At 37.1% G+C, this 23665-nt stretch overlaps 1 protein-coding gene across 5 annotated transcripts in view; it reads left to right on the top strand.

Annotated features, from left to right (window-relative positions):
* The window catches only part of RABGAP1L (RAB GTPase activating protein 1 like), a 720977-nt gene that overhangs the window by 569385 nt on the left and 127927 nt on the right, over positions 1-23665 (top strand). For all 5 annotated transcript variants that reach the window (XM_055319528.1, XM_055319527.1, XM_055319525.1 and 2 more), the window contains one exon: positions 6196-6324. In XM_055319528.1, the coding sequence (XP_055175503.1) occupies positions 6196-6324 (129 nt within the window). The remainder of the gene's footprint in view (positions 1-6195; positions 6325-23665) is intronic.

Below are 23665 nucleotides of genomic sequence, written 5' to 3' on the forward strand. Positions count from 1 at the left end.
TAAATAAATAAAATCTTAAAAAAAAAAAGTTTCTATTTAAATTAGACATTTGAAATTTTTGCTTCTTGTCCTTCAAAGGTACACCTAGTAAAGAATAATTTTCCTTTAACAAATCAAGTACAAGTACTTCGTTTTAGGTATTACCATAAGGCATAAATTCTATGTGCAGACTCACCAAACATACGATTCTTTGGTGAAATTAAAATACCAAAGCAAGAGATACAGGTATCCTAGATACCAGCTCAGTAATGTTTCCCTCTTCTAAAGTCTGTGCTTCCAAATGATTCTCAGACTTCCAAAAATATGTCTCTACTAAGAGAAATCCTGTTAGACACTATAAAGAAAGAAAAAGCCATTTGTGGTAAAAATAGTGAAGGTGAGAAAGAGAACCATTCCTAGATTTAAAAAAAATAATAATAATTCCTTAAGATAATCAAACCTAGAATTTGCTGCTTATCAGAGGCCCTTGAAGAAAGATTGATCATTCAAGAGTTGTGAGAGGTTCAGAATAGAAGCATCTAGAGCTAACACCCAAATGTTAGAGCTGTTCCTTTCCACCCACCCTGCCTCTTTTAAAAAAAAAAAATCACTTTAAAATGTGATACTCTTGCACTGAATTTTTCAGTGGGAAAAACACACTCAAAATGGTATCCGCAATGACACATAGCCAGAGTCCATACTCTGTAAGTGTGTGAGATTTTAGGATAAAGGGAAAACTTTTATTCTACTTATGTTCAAAATCTCCCTTTTCTCCATTTAGATTTTATTTGCTATTATATTGTGTGGAAAGTTATTATCAGATCATTATGTATTAATGTCAGTGTTGGCTATAGTTTCAGTACTGATACTGTGGGCACTGTGCACAGTAAATCCAAAGGAGGATTGATATTAAAATGAAAAATAAGTATACCTCCCATTTTTACTACTGTCTTAACTGCTATAGGGATTGCTCATTGAAGAGAGGTTGCAACTCTTAAAATTTAAAGACCTCAAAATAGGAAGTTCCCATGCATACCTCTGATGCCCTTCAAAATATAAAAATCTATTTTTATATCAAAATAAGTCATAAATCTACTTTCTAATTTGCAACTTATTAATTGTGACCTTTTAATACTGGATGTGCTTGAAGTGGAGCTTTTATGAATTTACAGAACAAATTTATGTTGGTGTCTATTATGTGCCTGGCAATTGGCTTAATTCATTTTACTGGGGAAGTGAGAAGGATACCTAAATTAACATCCTACTTTAAAAAAATTCTACTTACCTTTTCCTTCTGGATATTTCTCTTTACCTACTTGAAAGGAAGCAGAAGGAGGACTGGTTGAAATGTTTTTAATTGTCCAAGTAATCTTTATATACAATTTTATTCAAATGAAGTAAAAAGTAATGTTCCCTTTGGAGGTGTAATTGATAACATGTTCACTTAAAATGATTTGACAGCAAGTTTGGGGAGCAAAAAATGAGTGTTAATGGAACCACTAATTTTTAAAAGTTATCATTTATTCTTATTTAAAAGCTGATAGAAAAAAATAAAATCTGATAGAGTTCTCTATTTTGCAAGGGAAGAAAACATGTCTTTGCTTATTCAAATTTCCCTACTCTTGTCTGTGTTACCTTCTGGCTAATATTACTTAGCAAATAATGTCAGGAAAGTAATTGCATTTTCATTATGATACTCTTTCCTCATGATCATTCTGGAGGCAATATAGAAAAACTCTTAAGAACTTCCCAGTTGAAGAATTAAGTGAGGTCTTTTAGCCTGACCGAGTTGTGTTGTAGTGAGATGGATAAGGATAGCCGGAAGCTGGTCTCTCCTCCTTTGGGTACTTGGTGTGGTTCTTGAAATGTTAGTCTGCCTATTGGGGTGCATTTTTAAAGCTTGGGTCTTATCACAAGAGATCATGTGTTCAGTGTAGACAGGTAGCACTTATACATACAATTGTAAACTTAATTACAACCATTAAATAAGTTTACATCTCCATAGTCAGTTTATTAATAAACTGTGTGAAGTCATGTTTTAGTTTCATAGAAAGCACTGCTACTTATATTTTGGACTAATACTATTATATTAATGCTTCATAGTTGTGAAGCATATATATTTAACAAGCTGATATGTACAATATGATCCAAATTTTCTTAAATATTTGTGTGTGGGGATAGGGAAAAAATGATAAGCAATGTAACAAAATGTTAATTATGTTTATCTCTGGGTAGTGAAATCTTTTAGGCTTTTAAAAAATATTTTCAATTTTGGAGAAAGTGAATATATAATCAATAAAAAATGTATGACTCTCATTATGTAGATATGCAGACACACATATATATACAAATTATGATTTTTACAACATATTTAAAAAACCCAACAACTTTCTGATAAATTCTTAGTGAAGCATCCAGATTTTTGCAGACCAAGAGGCATCTATCCCTCAATTGTAGAAGATAAACCTCTCAGATACAGTTATGAGAAATGGAGAGTTATCCCTATAAATTTGTGATCACTATGGCATAAGAAGGTATATGGAAATGATACTTAATGACTATGGAAGTCTTTTAAAGATAGAAAATTGGAGGAAAAAACCCATCAGAATTAAGGTAGGACTGTAGATTATCTTCTGGACCAATGGCAAACAAAGTTTTTGTTAATGTACTTTTTGCTTATTGGCATGTTTTTTTGGCCCATGGCATTGTCTTCTGGTGTATTTTTTTCTAATTCACAATGAAATTAGCTTTATTTCAATCCATTGACAGGAATATAAATTCTTAAGATTGCTTGTTTTATATAATTAAAAATGTCAGTGAGAGCAGGTATTATTTGTAACTACTAAAATATCAGTACTTGAGGATACTCGAACAGCACAGAGACAACTTTCCAAATTGTCATCCCTTATGTTTGTTTTGGGGTTCACAAGGTGTACATATGACTTATTTCCTTCTCTAATACTTGAGGTTGAAGATACTCCCTTTTTGAGGTAGAACAGTAGAGATATAGGCAACACCTCAAGTTAGCTAAAGTTGGGATCAGAATGAATTTACTTCATCCTTTGCAGCCTTATTTGAGTATCTTTAATTGCCAGCTACTTTTTTTTAAAAGATTTTATTTATTTATTCGAGAGAGAGAGAGAGAGAGAGAGGCACAGGCAGAGGGAGAAGCAGGCTCCATGCAGGGCACCCGACGTGGGACTCCATCCCAGGTCTCCAGGATCAGGCCCTGGGCTGAAGGCGGCGCTAAATCACTGAGCCACCCAGGCTGCCCGCCAACTACTTTCTAAAGTCTGAAATTAGGGGATCAGATAACATGCAGTTTCCACATATGTGTCTACCTGAGTCCTTCTGCTCTGTGATTGTTAAGAGCTCCTGTCGTACAGGGCATAACTGAGTTGGCCATGGGATCTGAAGCATCATTAACACAAGCAGTGTCTTGGAAAGGACAGTCACAGAGCACTCTGAATTCTGGTTTCCAGAGACCAACCCAAGTTGAACTTCAGCCCCACCCAGGTGGGGAGCTTCTTGCTGCACCTCTCCTGAGCATATAGCCTCCTTCAAACCGCATCTTTTTTAAGTGGCTGTTCCTGAACTGACCACAGGTCACATGTCACAGGCTATATGATTCCTCACCTTTAATCTTTACCTTTCTGCTTTTGCATCAACTCAGAATCTAGACTTGAAATCAGGCCTTGGGCAGTATTAGAAAATTAGCTAATTAGCATGACTACCAGTCATGCTACTGCCTTCAGGCAAGGAACTATACCACCATTTTGAGACATCTGTTACCAAGTCACTAGAGCTTAGTTGAAAATAGAAGTGGTGCCCTCAGAGGCTTTGGAGTAGGGAGGATAGCTGCTCATCCTGCTTCCCCACAAATTCCATAAGCAGGGTGCCTTGAGTTTTCCCCACAGTTAGTAGGGAGCTGATCATCAAACCCAGTATCACAGGTGAGAAAAGAAGATAGGGGATATAGTTATCTGGTATATCTGGTAGCTGGATGCTTTCCCAGTAATTCAGCAGTTGCTATTTTGGGCAGAAAAGCCCTCTTTTAGGCTGAAGTTTTTCATAACTGTCTTTTCCAACTAAGTTAAGGTGAGTTGATAGAACTCTGTCCATGCCATACATTCTCTCTACCACTTATCACCATCGTGTCTAAGTATCCATGAGGAGGAAATCATTGTGAGATATACTGAGGCTTGTTTTTCCACTGCTGCTATTAGCCTAGCTCTACTTTCTGATTACTAATTTATGGATCTAAAGCTGAGGCAACCTGGTGCCCCTGTGGAAATGCTGGCATATGAATTAATACATTATTTTTATTTTACATATTTCTGTTTAAAAGGGAGGGGAGATGAAAGTAAAATTCATTCAGTAAATTTTAATTGAGTACCTCCTATATTCTGGTTATTAGCCTTGTCACTGTGGATACAGCAACAGACAAGATAGACAAGGCCCCTTTCCTTAGGAGGAAACAGATGTAAAACGGGAAAATGAGTTGGTGGAAAATGACTTGATGGGCTGGGGGTGGGGGAGAATTTAAGTGCTCAGAAAAGCCCTCACTCAGATCTTACATTTGAGCTAAAATCTTAATGACAACAAGTGGCTATGCTCATGAAGATTTGGGAGAAGACTGTCTCAGCAGAAGGGGCAGCAGGGGCAGCTGCCTTCTGCCAGGAATGAACTCAATGTGTGCAAAAAACAGAAACAAGGCCAGTGTGCCTGGAGCTGGAACAGCAGGAGATGTGGTTCAAGATGAAGTTGGAGGGGCAGGCAGGGGCTCCAGATTGTGAGGGTCTTGTGGGCAATGGTAACAGTTTCGGATTTTACTCTGAGCACAGTAGGATCCACTGGAGGGCTTTACCCAGAAGAACCACATGATGTGAAAGGGTATCACCTGACTGCAATAAGGAGAGCGTACTGTGGGGAGCAAAGGTGGAAACGGGGAGACCAGTTAGTGGGTTACTGCAGGCGCTCACCTAAGATGACATGTCCAGTAGTTTGGGGACCAGGGTCGTGAAGACAACTCAGGCCAGTTAAGATCAGGAATTTCTCTGACTTCCTTATACTCTTTCAGTACAGCCTTTTAAGGTTAATCAGCTCTACATTTGAGTTTAAATAAAGTATTTTTGAATTAGCACATAGTTCTATGATTTCTAGCCATCCTGGCTTGTTTTGTTTTTTCATTTTATTCCTGAAGTTTTTGATAATTTCTGACTCTTAAAAAACATATCTCATTTTTCTTTGGCTTACTTCTGTGTACTCAGTCTGCTTAACCTGTAATTTGTATCACGGTGTTTGCCAAAAACTGCTTATATTTGTTGATTAAAAATACTTACTTTTTGTTTCTTTTCTTTCTTTTTTTTTTTTTAAGTAGGCTCCACACTCAACCTGGGGCTTGAACTCACAACCCCAAGATCAAGACACACAGGCTCTCCCCACTGAGCCAGCCAGGCGCCCCTTATTGTCTTTCTTATTACAAAATCTTTACTGCAGACAATGCAGCAAAATATAAGAGAACCCCCCCCACTATCCCACTATCCAGAGAAACTTTTTATTTCCTTTCAGTCTTTTTTCTATGCATGCATATATTTATTTCTAAGTGGTTATTTCTTGAAGAAGTAAATTTTGCAAACAGTAGTTTTCATCAGCTGTTCACTAGTTAAGTGATTTGCTTCATTTATTTTTTCATAGCATTCTTTAAGGTGGGGGGATCCATTTCTTACTTTTTTGAACCACTGTTATCATTAGTTGAAAAGCCCTATTCCTATTTGGTGTTCATTATGTAACTCTAATATGCTTTGATTACATTGTGGCTTCAACTGGGGTTCTAATAATACCCTTAAAATACCCACCCAGCAAGCTAAAGTCATAGATTAAACCCAGAGTTAAAATTTTTTGCTTTTCTGGCATTTTTCTTTCCTCAGAGCTGTAACTTGGTTAACTTTGCTGGGATCTGCCATTCTAATCTTCAGGTTATGTAAATTAAATATGTTAGCCTCTTAATTGATTCTTATACTGTATCTAGGATTTATGGTGATTTATTTCAGCTTATGGTAAAGATGTTAGAAAAATCTCTTCCTAAAAACTTGTGGAACTAAGCTACATCTTTGCTACAAACATGCATTCGGGAAAATAGAAACTCTTTTTTTCAAATTATTTGTCCTGAATGCAGGCTAAAATTTAATGATGATTCTTGGGATTATTTTGCAGACCTCAAAGGAAGATCTTCTGCAGGCTGATTTTGAAGGTGCTTTAAAGTTTTTCAGAGTTCAGCTTCCAAAGAGATACAGGGCAGAGGAAAATGCCAGAAGATTGATGGAGCAGGCTTGCAATATTAAGGTAAGGTACATGGATTTATATATAATACAGACAGAACTTGAATGCAGTGAGAACGTGGCCAATTATGTAAAACCCTTTCCCTATATGTTGCTGGATTTTGACTGTATTTAAGGTGATATTGTGTATCAACTAATCTCTCCCAGAAATTTTTGTGAGGCTGGTATGTGTATCATACCTTCTAGTAGGACTTTGAGTGAAAGTTTTAGTAGGTTCAGATTGTAACTAACAATAGGGAGACAAACATTTATCTTATAGGTAGGGCTCTAGAATGGACTGCTGTGATAGTAGTTTCCATGGCAGCAGACTTAGTATTTAGCTTTTGGCCATCTGTTTTAGGATTATTTACGACAAAGCAAGAAAAGCCTGCTTAGGCAGTGCTTTCTTTTCTCTAAGGGACTTGGAAAGCTTTGAGTCTTGGTCTGCCCATTCCTACCCCACATCTGCAAAATGGCCATGGATGTATTATTGTTCCTTATCATATGCCTAATAAAACTAAACAAGTTTTATAAAGTAATTTGATATGGAAATTTCTATCCAGAAACTGATGGTATCAAGATGAGAAAGCACATTTTTTAAAGATTTGGAACCAATATACTGATGTTAATTCCCATACCTCTGGAATATATAGGGAATCTTCTTACCTAACTATGACATAAGTATAAATTTCCCTTCTGAACAAAGAGACAAAGATCCCGTGTCTTACAGACCTTATGTTCTTGCAGAAGGGAACAGACAATAAATGTCTAACATAATAAATATTTAATATGCTAGAAGGTGACAAATAGGTATGAAAAAAGGAGAAGCAAGACCCAATTGGGGAGGAGAGGGAAGGTTACAGTAGTTTCTATGTAGTCAGAGTAGGTAGACCTCATTAAGGAGGTGAAGAAGATGGGTTAGTTGTGGAGATATCTAGAGCATTCCAGAAGAGGCAACAGCTAGTTCAAAGGCCCTGAGGCTGGCTCATGCCTGGTGGGTTTGAAGAACAGCAAAAAGGCAAGTGTACTCAGAGTGAAGTGAACGAAAATGATAGCAATGGAAGAGGAAGTTAGAGAACTTACAAGGAGCCAGAAAATGTAGGTCATTATAAGGATCCAGGCTTTGTTCTGAGTGAAGTGCGTAGTTCTTGCAGGGTTTTGAGTGGAAGAGTGATATGATCTGTTTGAGGTTTTAGAGGATCACAATGCTTACTGTGTTGAGAACAGACTACAGGAAGGTAAGGGTGGAAGTAGAGAAGAGATGGGGTTTTGGCAGTAATCCTGTTGAGAAATAATGATAGAGTTTACCAGAGTGATAATAATGAGATAAGATGGAGATGGAGGTGGTTGGAACCCGAGTATATTTTGAAAGAGAACCAAAAGGATTTCATGATATATTACACATGAGTATGAGCGGAAATAAGGAGTCAAGATGACTCCATAGATTTTGGATTAGGCAATTAGAAGATAGAGTTGCCATTGAATTATTAAGTTCATTATTTAAAATATACTTTGACACAGACTTCATTAAGCATCATACCCACTCTAACCATTTTTTGTGTAACACTGTTGTTTTTAATATTAACTTATGTTAAAGTAAATCCTAAATGTCAAAATTACAATTCAGTGCTTAAAGTAAATAACTGGGCAGAAAAAATAAATTGTCTTTCAAATGAATTCTATATTCAAAAAATCATTTTCCAAAGATATTAAGCAAAACAGACTTCTGAATCTTCATCCTGAAGTGCAAACTTGTAAAGCCTTCCAGACTGATTATTTTAATTTAGGTGGGCCAAATGAATAAACTTGAGCCACATTTGTCTGTAGACTTTGAAAATACATTTCAGTGGTCATGGTAGCTTTGATTGAATTTTGTAGGTGGTGTGTTTGAAAGATAGGCTTCAATCTCTCCAGAGCTGTCAGAGAAAAGTACTGTAACTCGAACAGTGCTATAGGAATCTGTTAAAAATAAAACATTTATTTCTAAGAATGAGATGAGAGTTAGGAGGTACAGGTAAGATAGAAAGTTAAATGTCTTCAAGGGAAATTGGTAGCAGTGGACAATCACAGAGAATGGAAAACCCAGGCAAACAATCCAAAATTGTGAGATGTGCAGGGAAAGACTTTTTCCCAGTATAATTTATAATGCTCCTCAGAGGATGGAGGCAATTAACAATCAATTGTCAAACCAGAAACATGGGACCTGAAAGATGCAGAAACTTAAAATGTTGGAAAGTAAGTTCAAAATGTGGTATGAGTGGACTGTTTATGGAATGAACATGTGCAACCAGAATGATTTATGTGAACATGAGTAGATAGACATGAGTTGTTATTTTATTTTTTTTGAGTTTTTATTTTAAGTAATAATGGATTATTAGATTTTGTTTTTAGTTTTTAGGTCTCGTTTTCAGCTTTGTTTTTTGCTTTTGCATTATATAAGGAAAGTAACATTTTCTTAGATATATGAAATAGTTCTCACAGGACATCATCTTTATTAAGGTATAAATGACATAACATTATATTAATTTCAGTTGCAAAATTGTGAAATGATCACTGCAATAAGTTAACTTCTGTCACCATACATACTTAACAAAATATTTTCTTTCTTCTCATAAGAACTTTCAAGATCATTCTCCTAGCTACTTTCAAACAGACAGTGTAGTATTATTAACTACAGTCACCATGCTGTATAGTATATCCCCATGACTTATTTATTTTTATAATGAATAATGTCATTATTTTATAATGAAATTTGTACCTTTTGACCTCCTTCACCCATTTTGCCCACTCCTACCCTCTGTCTCAGGCAATCAGTCTGTTCTCTGTATCCTTGAACTTGGTATTTTTGTTTAGTTCTTTTCGATTCTGCATATAAGTGAGATCACATGGTATTTCTCTTTTTCTGTCTGGCTTCTCTATTGTGTTCCATTGATCTGTGTGTCTTTTTTTATGCTCCTACCATATTGTTTTGATTGCTTTGTGTTTGTAATACAGTTGAAGTCAGAGAGGATGATGCTTCCAGCTTTGGTCTTCTTTCTAAAGATTGCTTTGGGTACTTGGTATCTTTTATGGTTCTGTATAAATTTTAAAATTGTTTGTTCCGTTTCTGTGAAAGATGCCATTGGAATCATGATAGGGATTGCATCAAATCTGTAGATTGCTTTGGGTGTATGGACATTTTAACAACTATTAATTCTAATCCATGAACATAGAATACTTTCTCTTTCTGATAGAAAGAGATACTTCTATGCATGTATAGAAGTACAACAGAGTTTCATATATTGATTTTATATCACAGGATAGTACTTTAATTTATAATGTGATTGTGAGGCAGATATGAGGTAAAACTCAGAGAAAGAAAACAGAAGTTGTATAACATCCAAGGATCGTGCTGGAACTGCAGCATAGGTTTCCAACTTAAAGGTTTAAAGTGGTTTTTAAACAGAGACTTACATCTTAAAATAGATTTTACATCAAAACCCTGACCATAAACAGACAGACACACACACACACGTACATATATTTCTGAAGAAATACCCTTAACAATGTATGATGCATTCTGATGTTTCTTCTTCTACTACTGTATTGTATTCTGTGCCATTTAAACTTCTTCAAGAAAAATTTGCAAACCAGAAAGATAGTCATAACTCAGTAAATCAATTTCACAAAAGCTTGCTGTTCAGAGGCCTATCATACCATTCACATCACCTCCCCCTTCCCCATTCTGATATGCTGCAACTTGTGAGAAGTTGTGGAGTTTGAGGTGTAGCAATGAATAAAGGAAGTAGGGGTGTGGTAAAGATGTGAGTTGGCATGCCGCCATTATAGCATAATATGTGGGCAACTGCAAATTTTAGGAAACGATGGATTTACAGACCAAGGCTATGTGTTAGGCAAAGCATTCACAGACAAAGGTGACTCCAGGTATGGCCTAGGCAAAAAAGTTGCACTCACAATTTCTTATCTACAGCCTTGAGATTAAAGATAGAATTCTAAAAAAAAAAAAAAAAAGAATTCTATTAAAAATAATAAAAATTTTTACTTTAGTTGTTTTCAAAGTTAGTATTTGTGTATAGTTGTATTTTTTTAATGGACATTGTTCTCATTTAATTACCCAACAAAATTAATCACTTTTCTCTAAGTTTAAGGGACTGGGTGATACATGATTTCAGTGAACTGATTTAAAATAGATGCAACAGTTAGTTGTAGATGAAAAGTAACTAAATAGCTCCATATGTGGTTTATTTCTGTGAGTGTACTAATAAGATGTATTAGCAAACCACACTGGATTAGATAAATAACTTTATTCGTCTAAAACCGGTATAATATTAAATTTCAAAAATGTCTTTGTGTTTATTTTTTCTGATTTAACTAACATAATTTAAAATTTTTCTGATATCTCCCTGTATTTATGACTTCAGCCAGGGTAAAATCAGAAATAGGCTGACCCATTAGATTTGATTTGAAAAGTCATTTGCTTGCTTTAATACGTGAATATCATATACTTCCTCAGGTTTTCTTGAATATCATTATTCAGTTGTTGCTTATAGTTAAAAATTCCACTGCTGTAGACCTTAAACTTGAATCTTGGCTTCATGAACTCTAAATCAGTAGAAATTTGAATTTCATAACACAAGCATATGAGCAATTTGATTTTCCTGGTAAAAGAATCTATAGCTTTCATTAGATTCAGTAGCTCAAAAAAATTGTTTCTGATTGATATTTCTATAAAGCATAAGCATTTATGGGTGGGATATCTATAGATATTCAAGTGCTTATACATATAACCTTTATAATTATTCTTGATCTGTTTTTCTACATAATTTTGTTCAACATCATTTGTATTGTATTAGGTTGAATTGATGAAATTACCATTCTTGTTGGTCAAAAATGTAAGATATTAGACATCATATATGATTTAATTCAGTATTTCGTGTCTCTCCATGATTCAATGCTATGTATATAGATGATGAAATATTAAAAATTTGAGTCTTTGAATTATAATGGAATTCATTTAGCTGGCATTGCTCTGATAAGAACAAAAGGATAAACTAGATGAGTTAAAACACCTGCAGTTGGACTTAGAGTACTGTGTATACCTTAGTTCTATGGACATGTAAAGTTTTCCTGAAAATCATTTTCCAAACCCTGGGAAGCAGGTCTTGTCCATCTGTCCGTCCGTCCGTCCTTCCTTCTCTTTCTCTCTCTCTTTCCCTCCCTCCCTTCCCTCCCTTCCTGCCTGCCTTCATTCCATCTTGCCCTTCCTCCCTCCTTCCCTTCCTCCCTCTTTCTTTTTTTTCTGGTTCATTTTTATTTAGAATACTGTTCCAAATTCCACATTTGTGATGCATCTCATTAGTAGCAAAGTTCATCACATCACTCAAAATATTCTTCTTCATAAAAGAATATTTAAAAATAGAAATCAACCTATTTCATTTGATTTTATTAGTGAAATAATTTGAGCAAAATTGAAACTTCAAAATTTGATGTTAAACTAAAGGTAGTTAGGAAAGGAAGTTCATTTATTAAGTGCCTTTGGTGTGCCAGAAACTATGCAAGAGAACTTCTGAGAGGAAGTAAGAGTTAAGATGAGACCTGAAGGGTTAGCAGGAGTTAAGGAGTATCTTAGGCAGGGGATATGCCCAGAGGTAAGAAAATGTGGCATTGTCCAAGCCCTAATCACAGTTGATGACTAGACAATAGGGAATTAGGAGAGTAAATAGAAACAAGACAAAGTAAGTAGGAGCCAGACACTGGTGCAGAGCCATGTAAGCCATGGTAAGCAATTTGGATTTTATCCTGGGAGCAATGGGAAGCACTGTGGGGTTTTTAACTAGGAGGCAGAAATAGTCAGCTGTTTGTTTTTAGAAAGGTCTTTCTAGCTGCTGTGTGGAGAATGGGTTGAAAGGGGTAAGATTAGATATTGGTGACAGACCAATTCAGGGATGGTTACAGTAATCCAGGTGAGAAGTGACCAGAGTATCTATTATGGACTAGAGAGATATCAACAGATTCCAAAGATATTCAAGAGATAGAATCAGCAGATCTTAGTAAATCTGAGCATTAGGACAGGGAAAGAGAGCCAGGGATGACATCCAGAATTCTTACTTAGGCAACATGATAATAATCACACTGCAAAGGAACAAACAAAGGAGAACAAATTACAAGGATGGAAGATAATGAGTGATGTGTTGGACATGTTAAGTTTGCAGTGTATATCCACAATCTCATATCCAAATATATAGAAATACCAAGGAAGTAGGTGGATATGGAAGTAAGATCTGAGCTGAAAGTAGGTATTTGGATGTCATCAATATCAAAACCATGAGAGTGGGTGAATTCTCCTAAGGGAGCAGACAGAAGTGTTAAGGATAGGTACATTAACATGTAAAAAATGGGCTGAGAAGTAGAAGCTGGTGAGACCGAGAAGGCAGGAAGAAACCCAGAAGAGAAGTGAAGTGTGACCACTAAGGGAAAGGATATTTGTTTTCAAGAAGGAAGAAGTTGAATAAATGTCAGGAATGCTTAAAGGTCATATAAGGTAATGAGGAGTGAAAAGCAGACATTGTGCAATAGTTAATGATAAAGATGTCCTTAATGGCCTTAGTGAGAGCAGTTTCAGTGGAGTGATGAAGCATAAACTCCAATGATTCAAGGAATAAATAGGAGGGGAGGAAATGGAGAAAGAAAGATAAAACTACTCTTCTATAAAGGTTAGAATGCAAAGAAGATGGGGGATGGAAGAGACAGCCAGCAAGCCAGAGAATAAGTACAAGAGAGATAAGAAGACGTGAGGCTGAAACGGATCTTTAAATGCTAAAAAACTTCAATGAATCAGTTTCTTCATTGAGTACCTACTATGTTCCTGGCACTGTGCTAGGCCCAGGGAATATAAGGTAGATATGCTCCCTGAAATTATGAGATTTCCTTTCCTCCAAAAACCCTTCTATTTGAAAGACAGTTTAGTGACACTGGAGGATGATGCTGACTTGGACTTAAAGGTTTTCGGTTGTTAGCTCAGGTTAATTAATGGCAGCAGAGCCATGCCAATCGCTATTTTGCCATCAATGGGCAGCTCCTCTGACCTGCCTCCCTCCTTAGCAACAGTGCTGCCATCTCTCCCATCTTCCTGTGATCAGAGATATTTGAAATGCGTTGAGGCAGAATAAACAGAGATGGGAGAGGCAACAGGAGCAAGGGAAATGAGGAGGGCCCATGGTGGCTAAAAACAAAGTTCTGCCCTGGTGTATTCCTCACACATTAAAATTGCCTTCCTCCCCCATGCAGGAGAAGTAGCCACCCATGACAAAGGGATTACTGTGGTAACTGCTTGCCTCAGAAAATTCTAAGCTCTACTCCCCTCGGTTACCCTTTTACCGAGATGGACAATTATCTACTTTCCCAGAGTGGATTGATATAATTTGATCTAGCCAACCACAAATCATGTTTGTAATGGGATATAGTAAATTTGTTTGTCTAGAAATACAACATTTTTTCCCTTTAAGACCTCCACTTGTGTAACTATGGATTTGAATTTAACTGTTTGAAAAATAATTTTCATACTAGAGCAAAACTGTAAAGAACATTTATATTAAAAGCAATTTACGTCTAGTTTCTTCATGCTGTTTGCTATTTATTTCTGACTTTTGTTGCTGTGTGTAAACAAGAACAAATTCTCCCAAACAAGGGCTTTCTTTGAATTAGCAATGAGGCCACATAGAAACTTCTGTCAACTCCATGGATCTAAAATGTGTGCCCTTACACGCACTATGGAAAGAGTTCATTTTTTTAAAGATTTTATTTACTCATGAAAAACACAGAAAGAGAGAGGCAGAGACATAGGCAGAGGGAGAACCAGGCTCCCTTAGGGGAGCCTGATGTGGGACTTGATCCTGGGTCTCGGGGATCACTCCCTGAGCCAAAGGCAGACGCCTAACTGCTGAGCCACCCAGGCATCCCAAAAGGGTTCATTTTTAATGGAACCACACTTAGTATTCCTTTCCTATAAAGACCTCTATGTTGACAACCGCCATTGGGAATATTTGGTTTAAAGGGTCATAATCTGCTGGGGAAGTGTTATGTTATAGGCTACAGAGATGTGATAAATAACAAAGTAATAACGAGGCAGTTTCTATATGAAAACATTTACCTCTTTTTTCCTTTGAGGCTTCTTTTTTAAAGATTTTATTTATTTATTTAATGTGAAAGAGAGAGTGTGGAGCATGTGGGAACATGCATGAGATAGGCAGAGGGAGAGAGAATCCCAAGCAGACTCTGCACTGAGCATGGAGCCCGACTTGGGGCTCAATCTCATGACCCTGAGATCATGACCTGAGCTGAAATCAAGAGGTTGATGCTTAACTAGAGTGAGTCACCCAGGTGCCCCTCCTTTGAGGCTTCTGTTAATATTTGTAATCCTCAGTGCGATGCAGATTTGGGGCATTGTTTTGTTTTTCCCCAAAATTAATGCAATTGGATCTTGCTTCTCACAATTGTATACTCTGGGAATGAGCAGGGAACATGTAAATGTTGGACGCACTCTGAAACAGTTGATAACAGGTGGAGAAAATGGGCCATAGCTCCCAGAGCCCAGGCATCAGGCACCCTCCATGTTTAGAAAATTCAGCTTTTCTAGCTGTTACTAATCAGCTGGAATACATTTGTCCCCTTTATTTACTTCTGCCATTTTATTCTACCATTATCCCTATGTCTGCCAATCATTTTCTTTCAGTTTATTAAGGAGAAAGCCATATAGATATTTAAAAATTAGCCTCATGGGTGAACGTGGGTATTGTATCATGAGCTAATCTGTATACATCATTAGGTTGTCCTTCACCAAAGAAAAATAAGATAAATGGATATAAAAATTGATTTTTATATGGGTTTCTCTCTTTTTAGTAAGGGAAACAATAAATCATAGCAATAAAGCATTATACCCTTATATGCATTCCAGACTTCGTACAATGGCCCCATGCAGAGCTTTCCATAGAATTAACAACAAAAAAAAGAATACTTCAAAACTGCTATTTCAACTAGCAGTTTCTTTTCCTTCAGACCTTCTTTTCTCCCCTGCAACTAATTCACTCTCAGCAATCTTCCAAAGACTTAGTAAGATTAATGGTTATGCTTTTAAATGGGAGTTTTCATACTTTATATACCTTTCTGCAGTGCTTTGCCCTTTCTGTCTGCTACAATTTGTGTTTATCTGTGTTGGCAAATAAAGTTAAAATCCATCCTGACTTTTTGGAAACATTGGTAATAGATAATTTTCCCACAACTACTTACACTGAGATCTACCTTTCTTAGTTTTGTGTGTGTGTGTGTGTGTGTGTGTGTGTGTGTGTGTGTGTGTTGAGAGAGAGAAAGAGCATGCACGCACAAGGCGAGGGCAGAGAATTTTAAGCAGGGCTTCACTCCCTGTGCAGAGCCTGACACACAGGGCTCCATCTCATGACCCTGAGGTCATGACCTGAGCAGAGATCAAGAGTTGGACACTTAAATAATGGAGCCACCCAGGCACCCCCTTCTTTTTTTTTTTTTAACTTTTTGAATACATATTAAGATTATATTTAAAGTGTGCTTCACAGTTTGTGTGTGGGAATCTGATATAGACAAGAAAATATATATGGTGTTTTGTGCCCTTGTTGCTGCTCACAACAAGAAATAATTCAATTTTTTTAAGGTGACAATAAAAATAAATTTAAATGTTGGAGGTGTTTAAGATAGGTCAAGATAGCTGGGCCATTGGATCCTGGGGGCTTAGTGTTCAAAACCTTTCAACCACAGCTGTTTCCGATGCCAGCACCTCTGTAAGAATGATGAATCACTGACCTCTACTTCTGAAATGAGTAGTACATTATATGTTAATTAATTGAATTTACATCTTAAAAAAAGAAAAAAAAAGATGCCAGTGCCTCTACTCTGGGAGGTATAAGGTAAAATTACATTGTATTTACTTTTGTTATTATATTCTTCACCAACACATGGACCCATTTAGCATTTAGCTGGCAACTAACCTGACCGAATTAATGCTCTGGAAGACCTACTTCTTTTACTATTATGCCTTTTTCTCTCCTTTTCTTTAGCTCCTGGCAAAAAAATTCTTATAAGGTGGTGGAAGTAACACGTAAATGAGAATAGCAACCCAAAAAAGATAGTGAAAAATGTTAAGTGTTATTATTCACATGTCTCCAACTGTTGTCACGCTTTCTGAAGCTCCACTTACAGGCAACCAGACTGCTGAGGGGAAAATTATATTCTTTGCTATAGCTGATAGTTGTGACTAAATGTGAAATACTTCCTCATTGTCAGTCCCTCTGGCCACCTATGAGAGAGGGAGCGCTTGCTTTAGTCCGGAGTATCAGAGGATGCTCCAGGTGTGCACCCTGTCCCACCCCAGTGACTACACTATGCAGCCCACATGGTCTCTTTGAGACACCATTATTTACTCGTTGACTACTTCTTCTGTTGCTGCTGCTATTGTTGTTCTCATTCTGTGAGGGGATCTTGGAGTACAAACCATATGAGGAGGTGGTAAATGGTAAAGCTCAGTGATAGGTGGTTCCAGTGAGAAGCTACGGCACCCAGTGTGGCATGGGTTCAGCACCTCTACTGGTGTGTTTGTTGTATGCAGTGTTGCATTCCTTCCCTTTCCATGCCTGGCCTATCCTCCCTTCTCCCTTGCCCTCAGGATCGCTGTACTTCCCCGTGGCTCTTGCTTCATGCTGGAGTTTCTTACTGGATTGATTGCTAAATAGACTACATATTTTCCGGCTTTCATGTCAGGCCGCAGTGTCATGTCTGTGGTAATTGCTAGGGCTGCCATTGTGAAACACCACAGGCTATGTGGCTTAAGCAGCAGAAGTTTATTTTCTCACTGTTTGGAGGCAAGAAGTCCAAAATCGGGGGTGGCAGGTTTGGTTTCTCCTGAGGCCTCTCTCCTCATCTTGCAGTGGGTCATCCTCTCACATGTCCTCGCATGGTCATCCCTCAGACTGTGTTGTTTGGGTCCTAATCTTCTCTTCTTGTAAGGATACCAGTACTGGGAGTTAGCACTTCAACATAGGAATTTGGGGGACACCACAATTCAGCCCATAATAATGTCTTTTTCACAGTCAACAAAATTCCAGTTTCTCTGAAAATACTTCCTTCTCAACATGAATGACTCTGAAGGTCATTTTGGTGACCCTGAAGTGGCCTCCAACATCTGATAATACATGACACTTTCCCATGTTTGTCAGCACACCCACATTCTCCTGTTTTATCCTCACATCTCAGATTATTGAAAAGATTTTACAGTTCCACCCTCCACTTCCATCAGCCCACTTGATTGGCCAGATATGTCTTCTGGCATGCATGTTAGCTTGTGGAAAGTTCTAATTTATGTTGTATATGCTTGTTCTGGTATGGTCTTACTGCATTAACTTCCTTATAGTCCCACCTTTACATTGTATCATATCCTATATAAACCACAACCTCCCTGTTTCTTTTCCTTTCCTAAAGAGAGGCAGTCAGTTGGGCAAGTAAATAAGTTACATCTTAGCAGTGTGTCCAGTGATAGAAGGAAGTCTATATTCTATTCTAATAGAATAGATATTTTAAGCAACAATAGAATATGAATACTACAAAGTACATAGAAACTTAGTGTATTTTCTAAAATCATTCACATAAAATTTTTTATTCTAAGACACTTCATCAAGTCTTAAGATGGCCATTGTTTAAGAAGACAGATTGGAGACATTGCCTTATGGGAGAAGTATTGTGAAGAAAATTGTCTGGCACTGCAGTAGCTTCTTAGACCTTTGAGAATTCATAGTTTCAGGCCCTGACTTTACCGGTCTGGACTGTTACAGTCACCACAAACTAACTGGTCTCTCTGGCTTTAGTTTTTGTCTTCTCCAGTTTTCTGTACTCACTACCACCAGAGCTGTCTGCCTGGAAAATCAGCTTCTTCTTGTTGCTCCTCACTTCAGAGAACACTGTTGGCTCCCTTTTACCTGCAGGATAAACCCACACACACCCCTCAGCTTGGCAGAGAGCCCCTTCTTTCACACCAATATGCCATGCCCCTTCCTGGCCTTGTCACATCTTGTCCCTTCCGCCTGGAATCGTTTCCCTCTGTGGAGTGCCTGGAAAAGGCAGGGGCTTTCGAAGCAGACAAGTCTAGTTTTGAATTCTGACTCCAGTTTTACTGAGTGATCCTGAGAAATTTACTTAATCTCCTTGAGTAGACTTCTTATCATGAATGAGGCTAATACATACTGCATGAGGATCTTATAAGAATTATTAAAGCCAAGCATATGTGTGACTCACTGCTAAATTATTTATCAATTCCTCTTGCAGTTATGGGATTAAGCAAACCCTTTTTACCCTTTAAGACCCAGATGAGACATCACCTCCTCTGGGAGCCTAGGCTGTTATTTATTCTAACTCTGGTCATTCCTTCACTAGAGAAATGCTATGTAGTTTAGAGTGTGGTTTTTCTGAAGCCATGTTGTTGGAGTTCAAATCTTAACTTCTCTATGTATTACCTCTGTGATCTCTGGCAAGTTACTTATACTCCCTATACCTCAGCTGACCTGTAAAATAAGGATAATATTATCTATGTAATAGGATTACTGTGAGGATTAAGTGGGATAATATATACACTTGACCCTTGAACAACACAGATTTGAACTGCGTGGATCTACTTATACGTGGATTTTTTTTGCCGTACTGTAGATAATATTTTCTCTTCCTTATGATTTTCTTAATAACTCTTTTTTGCTCTAGCTTACTTTATTGTAAGAATACAGCATATGTTACATGTGACATTGTATGTCACATGTATCCTATACAACATAGAGGTGATCAGTATGAGTTGGTCCACCTCTGTGTTACTGATGAAATTTCCAAGTCAACAGTTGGCTATTAGTAGTTAAGTTTGGGAAAAGCCAAAAGTCACACGTGGATTTTTGACTCCGTGGTGGCAGTGGGGATCAGTGCCTCTAACCCCCTGCATTGCTTAAGGGTCAACTGTGTAAGAAATTTAGCATAATGCTGTGCATAGTTAGTATACAAAAAATGTTAGCCATTATCACTATATTCATTTTGAATCATTTTCTCTTATTGTGAGATCCTCAAGGCCTTGAATCTACCTTGCTCTTCTCTAGATGCCTTATGTCTGATCCAACGCCTAGCCTATGCTAGGGTCAAAGAAGGCCTAGCTGAGTCAAAGAAGTCCCTCGTTAAATATTTATTTAGTTAGCAAATCCTGTTCATTTAAGATGAAGAATATTGGTCTTTAAATCTTCTTTGAAAATACTGGAAATAAACAGAAAAATTCTCATGTATTACACTGAATAGTATTCCAGGTTTCTTCCTACAGAAAAATGAAATAGCTGAGTTTATTGGTCTGAATTTTGCTTTTAAGAAAGGTGTCTGAGGGTTCCTGGATATAGCTTAGTTGGTTGAGCATCGGACACTTGGTTCCAGCTCAGGTCATGATCTCAGAGTCATGGGATAGAGCCCTACATTGAGCCCCACTCTCAGTGCAGGAGTATACTTGTCCCACTCCCTCTGCCCTTCCTCTCTCCTCTCTCTCTCTCTCTCTCAAATAAATAAAATCTTAAAAAGGAAGGAAGGAAGGAAGGTATTTAGGTAGGTGTGTGTCTGGGGCACCTGGGTGGCTCAGTAGGTTAAGCATCTGACTCTTGATTTCAGCTCAGGTCAGGATCTCGAGGTCATGAGATAGAGCTCCACGTGGACTCCATGCTCTGCATGGAGTCTGCTTGAGATTTTCCTTCTCCCTCTGCCCCTACCCCTGCTTGTACTTTGTCTCTGTCTCTAAATAAAATCTTTTTTTTTTCAGAAGGTGTTTATCATACTGTATAAACCACAGGAATCATGAAATATGACTTTGTGAATCTTCTACCCTTGTAGACCTTTAAGACTTGGATAGAAGGTCAGTTTTTTTCTTTGATGCTCTGGTAACCAGGTGCCCTCTCATATCTTCAACTATTAGATTTTCCAGATCATAATTAAATGATTTTTAGAATACTAAAGGTTTTGGAGCACCTGGGTGGTACAGTTGGTTGGGCATCTGACTCTTGGTTTTGACTCAGATCATAATCTTAGGGTCATGAGATTGAGCCCCATGTTGAGCTTTGCACTCAGCATGGAGTCTGCTTAAGATTCTCTCTCCCTCTGCCTCTACCCCTCCTGCTCAATGCAGGAACAATCTCTTGCTCTCTCAAATAAGTAATCTTTTTTTTAAAGGAAAAAAATAAAATTTTTTTGAGTTTCGTCTAGTCTCATTTGCATTAATTTATTAGTTGTCTATAATAAAAATAACTATTGAAAGAACTGAGGCTAATATGTGTATGCCACAGCCTTTTTAAACAGGGAAAAATGTCAAATTAATAGTTTATAATCAAGACTGCTAATATTGATCTCAAATGGCAAAGTCTGTTCCTTATTTATGTATGAAATTGTAATCATATTTTGTATTTTCTTCATGTGTTTCATAATTACCAATTTTATTTTATTCTTCATAAACTGAATCCAAGGAATGTCAATAGTAGATCTGCATATTTATACTTACACACTGTATCATTTATCTATTGCTGCGTAACAGACAATCCCAAAACTTACTGTTTTATAACAAGACTTCTCATGATTCTGTGAGTTTGCTAGATGTTTCTTCTACTGTTATCTCTGGATTCATTAATGTGAAAGCATTCAGCAGGTGGGACAGCTAAGGGTTGGATCTCTCTTTCCATATGTTTTCTCATTGGCTTCTTCACGGTATTATGCACAAGCATAAATGAAACTTCTGTTTGTGTCATATTTGTCAGGTTATGTTGACTGAAACAAATCACATGGAGAGTCAATGTTAGAGGAGACTACCCATGGAAAGTGGATACCAGGGAACATAATTGATTGGGCACCAGTCCTCTAACAATCTACTACACATGCACATGGTAAATTTATGTTTCAATATATATATATATATATATATATATATATATATATATATATAAATTAACTATAGGGATGCCTGGGTGGCTCAGCGGTTGAGCGTATGCCTTTGGCTCAGGGTGTGATCCTGCCATTTGGGGATCGAGTACCACATCAGGCTCCCTGCATGGAGCCTGCTTCTCCCTCTGCCTATGTCTCTGTTTCTCTCTTTCTCTGTGACTCTCATGAATAAATAAGTAAAATCTTTTAAAAAAAATTAACTTCATTTCTGAGAATTTGGTGTGGAAAGGATACTACCTTGACATTTTAATAATATTTAGGAATATTTAGTAATAATTTTTATTTAATAATATCCTTTTTAAATTATGAACTGATGTTAAATTTTCAATTTAAAAAAATTTGTTTCCACAATAAAAGTGAGTAAAGCAGAAGCAAAAGTTGGTTATGAAAGGTTAATAAAACTTAAGTAGGGACACTCTGATTACAAAGAATATCCATTCTGGGAAACAGACAAGGGGTAGTGGAAGGGGAGGTGGGCAGGGGGATGGGGTAACTGGGTGACGGGCACTGAGGGAGGCACTTGATGGGATGAGCACTGGGTGTTATACTGTATGTTGGCAAATCGAACTCCAATAAAAAATAGTACAAAAAAAACTCAAAATCCAGCCTGTGATACTGATTTCATCATTCAGCAGGGAGTTCAGAGGAAGTTTTAAAATTTTTAAGTGTTACAACATTATTGCATACTCAATGGTGAAAGGCTAAAGGCATTTCCTCTAAAATCAGGAATAAGGCAAGGATACCCATTCTTGCCTCTTTCATCCAGCATAGTATTAGAAGTCTTAGAGCAGTTAAGCAAGAAAAAAAGAAATAAAAGGCATCCAAACTGGAAAGGAGATGTAAAACTGTCAGTATTTCTAGATGACATGATATTATATATAGAAAAACTTAAAGACTGTCAAAAACTTAAAACTAATAAATTCAGTAAAGTTGCAATATAAAAAAGCAATTCACACAAATATGTTGTGTTTCTACACATTAATAATGAATTATCAGAAAGAGAATTTAAGAAAACAATTTCGGGACACCTGGGTGGCTCAGCGGTTGGGTACCTGCCTTTGGCCCAGGGTGTGATCCCGGAGCCCTAGGATCAAGTCCCACTTTGGGCTCTCTGCATGAGCCTACTTCTCCCTCTGCCTGTGTGTCTGCCTTCTCTCTCTCTGTGTTTCTCATGAAGAAATAAATTAAAAATCTTAAAAAAAAATAAAAGTAAAACAATCTCACTTATAATTGCATCAAAAAGAATAAAATATCCTGGAATAAATTTAACCAAGGAGGTGAAAGAGCTATATATTGAAAACTACGAGAAAGGACAATCTCTTCAATAAATGGTGATAAGAAGACTGTACAACTGCATGCAAAAGAATGAAAATCCACCACTGTCTTATACTATACACAAAGATTAACTCAAAATTGATTAAAGACTTGAACATAAGACTGAAATCTTAAAACTCCTAGAAGAAAACAGAGGCAGTAAACTCCTTGGACCTAGTTAATTCTATTTTTGCTCTAATTTATCTCAGGGTTCAGCTGTAGTCATTTTATCCCAACAGATACAACTTTAGACTCTTAATATGGGTAATGTAGTTAAACTCATCTTAATGTAAATTTTTCATGGAGGGTCATGGGTAGATGGTGGTCTCAGGATGACTAAAAAGAACTAGTTTATATCTAAAGAAAAGGGTAATAAAAGTTTCTTATAAAATAATCAGACCTATAGTCAGCATAATATCATAAGATCCATATTCTAATGATTTTATTTTTTAATGGATCCAGGATCTAGGGGGTAGGGAGCAGAGAATAGATGCAAAAGAAGATAATTGTGTAATATATTTTCAATATTTAGAGAAAATGCAATTGGAAAAAAGACCAAAAAAAAAAATGGGAAAGATCTAGTATTTTGTTTTTTGAAAAATAGGATCCATGAGTAGAGTATTGCATTTGTTGGGAAAACTGCATTAGACAGAATTTGCCTTTAATGCCCAGAGATATGTGCTACTGTCAAAAGGAGCAGAAGTTAATCTTGCAATCTTAATTTTCAGCTGATATTCACACATATTTTTGATAATTTGAACCCAAAATCAGATACAAAGACATCCTCCCCACAGAGAGTTGGTGATGGATCATGTGAGCTAAGTGCTATGAGCATGTGGCAAAAAGAGATGGCAGGCCCATCCCAGGCTCTCCTCTCCTCACCGCTGTGTCAGTAATGTCTGTGGGCTGGCAGTGGGCACTCATTCAGCCAGTTCCTCTTTGTCTCCCTCATGGATGTCTCTGTGTACTCCTCCCTCTTGCTCATGCATTTGTAGCCCAAGTGCCTTCTACAGCTTGCTGTTCTTGTGTGTTTC

Source organism: Nyctereutes procyonoides, unplaced genomic scaffold (genome assembly GCF_905146905.1).
Source record: "Nyctereutes procyonoides isolate TBG_1078 unplaced genomic scaffold, NYPRO_anot_genome, whole genome shotgun sequence".
NCBI classification, from domain to species: Eukaryota; Metazoa; Chordata; class Mammalia; order Carnivora; family Canidae; genus Nyctereutes; species Nyctereutes procyonoides.